Source organism: Orbicella franksi, chromosome 13 (genome assembly GCF_964199315.1).
Source record: "Orbicella franksi chromosome 13, jaOrbFran1.1, whole genome shotgun sequence".
Lineage (NCBI taxonomy): Eukaryota > Metazoa > Cnidaria > Anthozoa > Scleractinia > Merulinidae > Orbicella > Orbicella franksi.
This window is the reverse complement of record NC_138157.1, coordinates 15,804,355-15,815,549: the sequence shown is the minus strand read 5'-3', so window position 1 is coordinate 15,815,549 and position 11,195 is coordinate 15,804,355. Positions and strand designations below refer to the sequence as shown.

Below are 11,195 nucleotides of genomic sequence, written 5' to 3'. Positions count from 1 at the left end.
AAGACGCAGGCAGGCAGTTAATCCATTTCTTATTGCATTAGTACAGCGATGGGTTCCTTGTGATATGTCGCAACAGGCATCTGACCCCCTGTTTGGGGGACACAATTACAACGAGGTTGACTGCTGTGTGACATCAATGATCAATCGAAGCCACGAATTCAGACTAAAAGGCAGCATTCTTTTCCTATTAGGTACGCTAGTGAATGCTATTATACTCGAAGCACTGTCGAAGAAGGTCTAGAAGAAGGAATTCTCACAGTAAATTTACTACTTTGGCGTAATTTTTGCGAATACCGCAAGCCGTCTAGGTAAACTTGGGAATATGTTAGCAGGGAAATGCTGGGATTTTTAAGTGACAGGAATTGCAAAATAACGAACCATGGCGGGTGTCTGAGGATCCAAGCGTTGATCGCTTTTGAATACTTACATCCTAGTATCCCAATAGTAGTTTGTGGGTATTATGATTTCCAGCAAAACCTTTCTGTACAGTCATTTCTAAGCAAAATCTTTATTAAAAAACAATTAGATTTTGAGCTCGAGATTTCTATCACGTGATAGTCGAGAGCGATTAATCTAATCATTTTGTGTCAGTATAAATCTACTAGTCGTTTAAAACTTTGTTTAGATCCTCTTCACAGGTTTCTCAGTTGTCTTTCTCCCAGGCTCCTCGCGGCTTCGCCGCTTTCTTAGCGCGCTCAAATTGCTTAAAAACTGCCAAGCTACGCAGGCTAACCCCTGGAAAACGTAAAGAGGCGGCCGTCATTTTGTTAACAAGGGCTTACTGCTAGAAGGGCATTCGTGAGAGAACGCTAGTAGATTTATACAAAAAAAAGAAGATAGAGCTGTGGACCTAGATTTGCCACAAGTCGACCTCGTGAGTTTCAGAGTAGCATAGGTCTCGAAGCGGCCGAGCGAGCGACGAGATCGCGAAAGGTCGACTTGTCTCACTTGAAGGGTTTTCATTTGCGCTTCGCTGCAGCAACGAGGAGTTACGTGACTTTCAACTGGTGTCTCAGTCACATCATATCAAATCAAATCACGGTAAAGATTTAAAAGCTAATCTTATGGAGCCGTGCACTAAAACATAAGAAAAAAATAATAAATACTGTAACCTACTTGCTTTGCGAGTGACGGAACGTATCAATACTACTACACTCGTCCGCCGGGTAATGAACAAACAAGACGAAGCACTTTTCAGCAAGTCTAAGGTAAACCAGGTGACCTTGTTGGCAAATAACTCACCATGTTGGATAGAGCGGAGCTCCCACGCACGCCGACGGCGCGCGCAGGTGTCGTAGAAATGTAATAGGTGTACGAGTTTCTGGTTTTAGTGCTTGCGCGTGATTTTCACGCCAATTACGCGGACTAGCTATTCGTTACTCATTCAATTCAGGAAGGTCACATTGAATTCTTATGACCAGCTCGTAGTTCAGTATCTTCAAGGAAACTCTAAACCGATTGAGCACGACAAAAAACAGAAATTTACAAATCTTTCTCGATTACAGTCGGAAAAAAGAAAAATCCGGAGGGAGTACTTCCACATAAGGGCTTTAGGGGAATGTGCCGCTCGTCTGGGTATCCATATTACCTCTCTGACTCCTGGGGGGGGGGGGGGGGGTAACAGGGTTTACAATCGTTGCGGTTACACTTGCCTTCTGCCCGAGGTAACCCTGTGGGTAATTGCCTTGGGTTGGGATCGGTTTGGGTTTCCGGTCAGGTTTAGTCCTCCGGTTACATTGCAAATAATTACCCAAGGTCAACTTTTGACCTGCCCATATTTGGCGGGAAATTTATTTCAGCATGGAGATCGGAAACCGCGAAACGTATGGCTTGCTAGCGGTCGTTCTTCTGCTTCTCATACGGCAATACCCGGTCAATTTAGCCATCCAAAACTTCATGTTAAGAGGAATGCGTAGAAGGCGTCTGCGACTGCGATTTCTACAACCTCTTCAGATGCTGTATTTGTGTTATGGAACCCGTCGCCTGCAAGTTGATCGCCGGCCAAGACGTGCTTGGGTATTCCCTCGTCCTCAGAACTGGTTCCAGGAGCTTTTAAACAACCTCGAAAGTTGGCCATGTTTGATGCCACGTGTATTGAATTTAGTACGTGCCAGGATGTTTGCCGCAATAGCCCTTTTTACAGTTCCCGGCGCCATCTTGGAATAGCAACCGCGCAAACACCACATCGAGGCTAACGTTGACCCGGGAAACACAAACAAAGAGAAATCACAGCTGTTTTGCTCGCGCGTTCCTCTCTGTAGCTATTTTCTTCGATCAAAATGGTCATAAAGTACAAAGACAAGGAAATTACGACCCTTGAGGATATACAGAAACTCTCAGTGAAAGATCTGAGGGATATTTTGAAGAGTAATTCGGAAAGAGCCGGCGGAATAAAGGCGGACTTGGTGCTGAAAGTGTACGCTTTGCTTATGCGGAACGTAACAACGCCGGCTGATAACGCCCAGGAAAGTGTGGAAATCACTGGCGACTTCAAATACGACGAAATCCTAAGACAAATCTCCGCTCTTGGATGGTCTACTGACTTGCGTCAGCTTCCAGAACTGAACTTTATTCAGCTGTACGATTACCTTGTCGTGTCTACACGCAAGTACCGCCACATTGTGCTAAAAGGTACAAACTACAAGAAGCTGAAAAGTTACCAATTTTTCTTCGAAGGCAACGTAAAACGGCTGGAAAGCAAAGCTTATCAAGGCAAGACCTATGTTAAGGCCAGCGTTCTTCCTTCAATGAAGAAGAATTCGTATAGAGTTTTAGTGGAGTTCTCACCTCAGTGTGACATTTTGCGAGCAGCGTGCACGTGTCCGGCTGGACTTGGCAGACTCGGCAAAGGCAAATGCAACCACGTAGGAGGCGTACTGTTTGCTATCGAAGACTTCACAAGGAGAGGATTGCAAAAACACGCTGAACCATTGTCGTGCACGTCACGGCTGTCTGTATGGGTTGTGCCACGCAGCCAGAGTGTCGCAGCAAAGCCACTAGACCAGGTCTTGATTAGAAAGATACGATTCGGCAAGAAAAACATTCGTCTGCAACCCAAGATCATAAAATTTGACCCAAGAGCGCCAAATCAGCGAACAATAGAGGAAGAGAGTTTCAAAACCTTCAGTGAAAGTCTTCAGAATTGTCTCCCTGCTAGCTCATTCTTCTTGTTTCACGACATCAAGTCAAACTGTCTAGAGGCGTCTGACCCCGAAGAGCAAGAGGAGGAGCCAGAGGGTGTGCCCTTTACAGATAGTTATGATATAGCTACCAAGCACTTTAAATCTGTGGTCGATGAACACATCTCTAACTTAAATATCACCCAGGAAGAGATCCAGGAAACAGAAAGATTGACACGTGGACAAAACCAAAACAATCTTTGGTTTGAAAAAAGGAAAACTCTCTTGACAGCCTCAAATTTTGGAAAAGCTGCCAAGACTAAAGTGGAACCCTCAAATAAAGTAAAATCAATTCTCTATTCAAACTTCACAACAGATGCTGTTCAATATGGCATTGAAAGTGAACCAAAGGCAGTGAACTTATATATTAGGGAAATGCGAACAGCCGGGATTGATGTCACAGTGGAGGAAGTTGGGCTACTGGTGTCTAAGGACAAACCATACCTAGGAGCCAGCATAGACAGAATTGTCACTTTCACGCACACACAAGAAAAATGGGGAATGGAAATTAAATCCCCCTTAAGCAAAGCTGGAATGACTATTGAAGAGGCATGCAAAAATAAAACCTTTTTTCTGGAGAAACTTTCTGATGGAACTGTAAGGCTTAAAAGAAATCATGACTACTATATTCAAATTCAAGGGCAGCTCTACTGTTCCAACTTGGATCTGAAAGGTATTATTCTCACAGTGTACTTTGGAGAGGACAGGCCACTCTTTCTGGAGAAGATTTGCTTAGCCAATACTTGGTCCAGTGACTTTCTGCCCAAGATTGACTTCTTCTACAGAAGGGCACTTTTCCCTGAACTTCTTACCAAACGAGTACAACAGGGAAAGATTCTCTACCTGCATGGTGGCTGGCCGGCCTATGGCCAATATCACTGCACAAGGGCTGGCTTGAAAATGAAATTTCAGAGACAAGCATAAGCTAAAGTTTGATGTATTACTGGGCAGTAAATTTATTAATTTATTACTACCATCATTACTATTTCATTTATGTTAAAATGAAAAGTCAATGTTACCCAAAAATTCACTTATGATGTAAATACATGGCAGTGCAGGGATGAATTTGCACTTGCACAGTCTCTCTGTTATTCTCTATCTGTATTTTCACAGAATACATTTGAATTAAGTTGAAAGTAGGATTATTTTGAATTTCCCATGGTGGGTGACATCAGGTTATAATTATCGATTTTTTTGGCTTTTCTGCATGAATACACCCATTTATTAATACTCACTCCCTATACATTCTCCCAAGGGGGAAATGTACCTGGGCAAGAAGGGCGGGGGGGGGGGGGGGGGTTACAAAGACAAAAAAGAAAGAAATGTATGAAGCATAATAAACATTTCAAGAGGGGTGGGGGTGTTGATGTTTTTCTTGGAACTACAATTAAATTTTAGACAATTAGATTATATTACAATTAGATTATTATTATTATTATTATTATTATTATTATTATTATTAAGTAAGAACTACATGTTGTAATTTGTTATTAGGTGATGATTTGACAGTGTGTTCAAATAAATATTAACCTATTCATTCACTGTACACTTGCACAACATTGAATTGATGCTTACCATCCTTCTTAAATTCTGTTTTGATTAATAATGGTAAAAGGACTTTGTTTAAGCCAATTCTGTCTGTAATCATACTGATACCTGTGATTTAAACAAAGTTAATCAGACTTTTGCTATGCTACTGTCTGTATGATTACAGACAAAACTGGACTTCACGTAGGCAATTACCATTATTAGCCAAAGCTATAACAAAATTCTTCAATCTGGATAGTCACAATACAAACTAGGAATTTGGTTTGGCAGGTTGTAGTAAAGGAGGAAGAAAGTTTGTTAATAGCCCACATACTGTTGCAATCTGTGTTGCATATGGGCTTAATGTGTTTGGGAGGTTACCGTCTAAAATATGGTAAGTTTTAATTCTACCAATTGCCCGCTCCACATGTATTCGCACAGAGGCAATGTTCATAGTTTCTTCTGTCTCAGCTGCAGTCATTTGATCCCGTCCTCCTAAAAATGGTGGCATATTGACGGTGACACCATCAGGCACAATGTCCTTTATGTCAAAACCACGGTCAACCATAACATTGTCACCACTATCTAATAAATCAAGCACTCCACTTTCGCGGGTAATTTGTTTATCGGATACACGTCCACCCCAGAGGTCAGAAAGAAACGTGACTTGGCCATTTGGCGTAACTCCAACAAGAAGCTTCCAAGTATTATGGTGTTTATAATCGGACCAAGTTTCAGACTGTGCGATCATTGCAGACGGCCGCTGAATAAAAATCTCGGTACAGTCCAAAATGATTCTGGTTGTAGAAAATTCTGCAAACTCTGCTGGCATGTTTTTGTGTACCAACTCTTGGGTAGGGAAAGGGAAAATACTCTGAAGCTCAAAGTACAACAGATTTATCCAGGTAATGCAAATCCTTGAAACAAGGCTGATGCTTATACCAAATCTGTCAGCCAGATCCTGAACAAATAGGCCAGCCTTCAGTCGCATTAATACCAACAGAAATTCATCGAGAAATGTTAATTTCCTGGAGGGGCCAGGCTTTTTCCGATTTTCATCTTCTTGATAAGGCTGACTCTCTTTCACAAACTGCTCTCCTTTCCAGTACTGCATCTTCCCCAGTTTTGGCTCAATAAACTTATAGAAATTGATCAGTGCCTGATATGATGGAAAGCCAGTGTAAAATAAAATCGCTGAATCATCATCCTTTATTTTGTCTAGGGAAAATTGCCGCCCTAGCAAAAGCTCATTTTCATTTTTCACTTTGGTCAACTCTTCTTCACAATCACCTAGCTTTAGTTCCAATAATGTGATCTTCTGCTGCAGCTCTGTAATAATATCAGCATCAGGGGATCCTGCTGATTCCAGATTATCAGTACATGAGGTTGAACCTTGTTCAGTGGCAGCTGAAACTGTTTCAAGTGGTACATGCATATTGAGTGACCCTTCCATGGAATCTGACACATCCATTTCCTCTGTAGAAACAGTTCTGCTTTGCATTCGTTTAGCAGGAGCTTTTCGTGAAGTTTTCTTTGAAGTCCATTCAAACTGGGATGGCTCGGCACCTTAAAATAAAAATGAAGGTTATCATCAAAAATAAAAACCTGTAAAAATAATGACAATATAAATGATAGAGTGCCGATGAACTCAGTGAAAGGATAATTTCAATTATGAATAATATCAACTATAATAATTGGCTTCAGTTTATTTACAGAACACATTCATACATTGAAGGTACAACAAACAGCCCAGTTTATATTCACTGCTATACAATACTGTAACTTTAAAACTATAATATTTCAGGATCTTTCATGTGAACAGTAAACATCATTATTCAAAAGCTTTACAGTCTTCTCGTCAAATTAAACTTTGCAAAGACAAATACGAATGAAAAAATTAAGCCAAATGTAGGAGTAATGAAATATATTTTGTTATGGGCTTGCATGTATTTTATTACAAACCTGTCTTTAAGTAACAGCGGCCTCCCAGTTTTCGTAAAATGTCTTCTTGTCGAAAATGTTCTGAGCAAACTACAGTCGCACCAGTCACCTTAAACCCGTCCTTTCCATGCTGCCTCTTTATAAGGTTGCACCATCGATTTCTGCGCTTGGGGTCAGTTGGAAACTGGAAGAAACGATGACCTGCGAATAGGCCTCTGTCATCATAATAGCTGTTGTTGCAGCCAAACACAGCGCAATGTTTTCCTCTTTTCTTCTTCGAAGTCGACGGAGGAGTATCTAGGTTATTATTTCCGTTGTTCATTATCCAAAAAACTTCGAACACACGCGAACGAAAGCGAATAAAAGCGAAGAAAGGCGTCGTTTCCTGTACAAATTACATCAAATGCAACATACGACTCAACGTTAGCCTCGATGTGGTGTTTGGGCGGTTGCTATTCCAAGATGGCGCCGGGAACTGTGAAAAGGGCTATTTCAGCGCAACACCACAAAAATGTGCCCAGCATGGGCTGCGGTTCCCGGATTTACTTTTTTCTTCCACCCGATTGGTTGAACTACTCTTGTGGCTAGATAAACCAAGGCTAAACCATACGACTTGGTTCGGGGAACGTCATGGGTAATTCTTTTGTTCTTTTTGATGTATCCATAGTGATTTCCCATGGGCAGTTTCACTGTGGGAATAGAGGTCACACACAAAACACCGACTTCCCATGGGTAATTAAAGTCTCACTTTCCCGTGGTATGGGCAAAAGGTCTAGTGGAACTGCAACTGTTGCTTCCTAAATACCTGAAAAAGAGAAGCAAATTTATCGCTTTTTGTGTCTGAAATAGGTTCAAAGTCTGGTCCAGAGTGTCTGTCAGAGTCTCAGCGGAAAACTCAGTAGTAAATTTAAGGCAGTACTCCCACGGGGAAAAACAGGGCGGCGCAAAGAACGACGACATATCAGCACGAGAACTCGACTATTGCGTTACACATATCACGCTGAGTTCTGTCTGCAGTCACCGAGGGCTGTAAGTTGGCTCCAGAAGTTTTAATGAACGACAACGACTCGAATAAATGATCGCAAAAAAGGTTTTGAAATGAAGAAAGTAGAAAAATAATCGCAATCGATTTCTTCGGTCTTCGTCCGTCTTTTGTACAATTTCGCTTTGAACTGAATTGGCCGTTTTCACACTAGAGACGGATAATCCGTCTATTTAGACGGATAATCGGACGGATAAAAATAGACGGATTATCCGTCTAAAATGAACACCGTTCCGTTTTCACACTAAGACGGATTATCCGTACTGAAAGGACAACCCGTCTTAGACGGATTATCCGTCTCTAGTGTGAAAACGACCATTGACAAGAACACCCGGGGTGAGGGTGGAATCATTGGGATTCTTGCCCAGGATGTGCCGCCCAGTTTTCAAGTCCGGACCCATCTTCGGACGAAAAGAGACATTTTCCATGCTAATTTTCAGACCTCACCTGCAATGATGCAATTAATGGCTTTTTACATCGACCATTTGATCGGCGAAACGTGCGAAATTCGTTTCCTCGCACACTTTGCGTGAAAAGTTTATTTTAAAATTATGCAATTCTCACTCGCGCAGCTGGTGGCTCACCCAGCAGGTATCGCCTTTACCGCGATGCGAGATGCCTCGTCACATTTTTCATTTATTTTTTTTTTTATTTTCCAAACAACACATGGTTTCTCCCGCTCAAAATTGAGCTCGTATGGTTGGATGAATCTGTACCTAGTACATCAAACTGTTGATAAATCTGGCTCGGCTTTTTTGGAATTTGGAGAACGAAAATTTATCTGATCAACATTAGTTTAGTTTTCAATTACGGGTAAAGGTTGTACTGAAAATAAACAAACGGGTACACGTCAAATTATGGTGTGTAACCCTTCATGTTTGCGATTTATTTTGACTTTTACTAAGTTGTTCAATGTGCTCTTAGCACATTCTTGTACAATTCAATAGATCAGAAGGCTCAAAAAAATAGCTTGAGCGTATTAGACGCTAGCCTTATGGAACATTTTTTATGCCCTATGATATAACCTGGTGAGAGGACTTGCTAGTCAACAGACATGCAGCAAAAAGACGCTAAACTGACATCAAAAAAGGTAACCTTGTTTTGATCAATCAAAATTTACAAGAACAGTGGTCACATTCTGATACGATTTGAAGAGAGAGCTGTGTCCCGCGGACTATATCTTTATGGCTTTATTGATATAGTGCGGGGCGACCGCTGACACGTATTTACCTGTAAGTAATTGTTATTATACACCTGTTACCTTTACAGTGTTTAAACACAAAAATTAAGGGCACTTCCGCTTTTCGTGATGTCAAAAGTTTAAATCGATGATGTGCAAGATTTTTGGCCCTACTAGAAACGAGGCCAATGCTGCTATGCCCGCGTCCTCGTTCATCACTTAATAGGGAGTTTTAGCAATGACGACGGCGACGGCGGGGACGAAGCCTTGTAAAAAATGTATTTTTAACAGTTACCTTCGAATGTCGCAGCAGCCCAGGCTAAATGATGCACCGACAGCGTTCAATTCGAAAAGAAGATACCAAAAATTAGCCATTGCGGTTCGAGTTCTCCAAAATACGTGGAACTTAGTCATTTCACGTTATTAGGGACCTTACGCAAAACACGACGGCAACGGCAACGAGAACGTCACCAAACAAAAGGTTTAATGAGGAGAACAATGGCTGTGCACGTGCATTATAACTATTGGTACATTTCTTTGCCGTCCTCTGCAAAACATAAACGTGAAATGACCAAATTCTGCGTTGTCTGGAGAACGTGAACCACGACGGCTAATTTTTCGTATTTCTTTTTGGAACTGAACGCATCCGTAGCATATTCAGCAGGGGCAAGTTTTAATACCGACAAACACACTGAATAGATCTAAATAAATGAGAAATTCCAAAGTAAAATAGAAACACATTTTTTACTAGGCGTCGTCCTCGCCGTCGCCGTCGTATATGCGTAAGGTCCCTATTGTTTTGTAGAGGACGGCAAAATGTACCAAGATTCAAAACGCACGTGCAGAACCATTGTTCTGCTAATTAAACTTTTTGTTTGGGGATGCTCTCGTCGCCGTCGCCGTCGCCATGTGGTAATGGGGCATGCAGTGAGCATAAATCACTATTTAAATCTGTGGCACATGTTTGCATAGGGCAAATGTCGCGTAATGACGACGCGTATTTCATAAGCACCGCGGAAATACGATTTTTGGGGCGCGATACAGTCGCTGGTCAGCGGTACACCTTAACACAACTATAAAATGCCGGCAACTCGCCGCGAGTCTTATCGACAGTGAAAAAGATACAAAACTTAGAGCGCAGACTGTAAACTTAGCTTTTGAACTCCGTTCATTTGTTGGATAGTTCTCAGGTAATATTATATATTCTGCCAAAGCCAAACTGAACTTGCACTCGGTGTGAACTTGTGGTTGTTTCGTGAGAGTTTATTCTCGCAAGCGGCGAGTCAGTGGCAATTTACGTTATGTTGTGCGCTAAGGCTAAAACTAGGCAGCTTTTGTGTGGCTGTAGCGGTAGTCTGAGGACATCAATTGCAACCTCTCAAGTTTGTAGAGCTGGTGGGCTTGAACCGTACGAAACGGTATGTCAACGGCATTTCCATCAAATTCGTCGGGAAGACGACAAAACAAGCTCTCGTCTGTCCACTTGTTCGATTGGGTGCGCTCGCGTAAGTAACACGGTCATCATATCCCCACTCGGTATTACCGAATTATAAGGCCACCCATATAATTTATGAGCACATCCCCTTAAAGCCCGAGACTTTGTATAACTTTCTAAATACATGTTTACATATTACAGTACTGGTCAAAGGGACTAATAAATAATAATAATAAATAAATATTTATATAGCGCCTATCCATGCCTGCTCTAGGCGCTGTACAATTCGCCAAAATGAGCTGTACTAATCTTAATAATTAAAAATGTGCATTTAAGAAAGTAATAGAAAGTAAAAATCGCTAAGAATAATAAGTTTTCTTAAAAAGGTGAGTTTTGAGTTTAGATTTAAAAGAACTTAGATTGTCACGTGAGCGGATAGAAACAGGTAGACTGTTCCAGAGTTCAGGAGCGGAAACAGCAAAAGTTCGAGAACCATATGTCTTCAGGTGAAAATTCGTGGGGTTAAGAAGTAATAAGTGTGATGATGGGAGGATTCTGGAAGGTTGGTAGTACGCTACTAGATCTTGAATGTAGACAGGAGATTGTTGATGAAGAGCCTTAAAGGTAAGAAACATAATCTTGAATTTAATCCGTTCAGAAACAGGAAGCCAGTGTAATTCTTTCAGTATTGGAGTGATGTGGTCGTACTTTCGGGAACAGATGATAAGTCGGGCAGCCGCGTTCTGAACAGACTGGAGCTTTTTTAAAGCACACTTCGGTACATTGTACAAAAGAGAGTTGCAGTGGTCGAGTTTGGAAGACACAAAAGCATGGACCAGGATCTCGGTGGTTTTCGTAGATAGCATTTCCTTATCCGGGAGATGTTGCGCA

The 11,195-nt window shown here is 41.6% G+C and overlaps 2 protein-coding genes across 2 annotated transcripts; one reads left to right on the top strand and one right to left on the bottom strand.

Annotated features, from left to right (window-relative positions):
- The first annotated feature begins 2,128 nt into the window (after nt 1-2,128).
- Nucleotides 2,129-4,269, top strand: LOC145464746 (uncharacterized). The gene has a single exon (XM_081448533.1). It carries the CDS (start codon nt 2,280-2,282, stop codon nt 4,101-4,103), a length of 1,824 nt encoding a protein of 607 aa, XP_081304659.1. The 5' UTR covers nt 2,129-2,279; the 3' UTR covers nt 4,104-4,269.
- Nucleotides 4,270-4,823: 554 nt separating this feature from the next.
- Nucleotides 4,824-7,039, bottom strand: LOC145464747 (uncharacterized). Its single transcript, XM_081448534.1, has 2 exons — nt 6,669-7,039; nt 4,824-6,272 (listed from the first exon to the last, which is right to left on the bottom strand). Exons 1-2 carry the CDS (start codon nt 6,967-6,969, stop codon nt 4,978-4,980), a joined length of 1,596 nt encoding a protein of 531 aa, XP_081304660.1. The 5' UTR covers nt 6,970-7,039; the 3' UTR covers nt 4,824-4,977.
- Between the last annotated feature and the right edge of the window lie 4,156 nt (nt 7,040-11,195).

Coding starts and splice junctions, on each gene's coding strand:
- LOC145464746 (XM_081448533.1), top strand. CDS start 2,280: ATGGTCATAAAGTACAAAGACAAGGAAATTACGACCCTTGAGGATATA.
- LOC145464747 (XM_081448534.1), bottom strand. CDS start 6,969: ATGAACAACGGAAATAATAACCTAGATACTCCTCCGTCGACTTCGAAG. Junction 6,273..6,668: donor CCGCTGTTACTTAAAGACAG/GTTTGTAATAAA, acceptor TTTTATTTTAAG/GTGCCGAGCCATCCCAGTTT.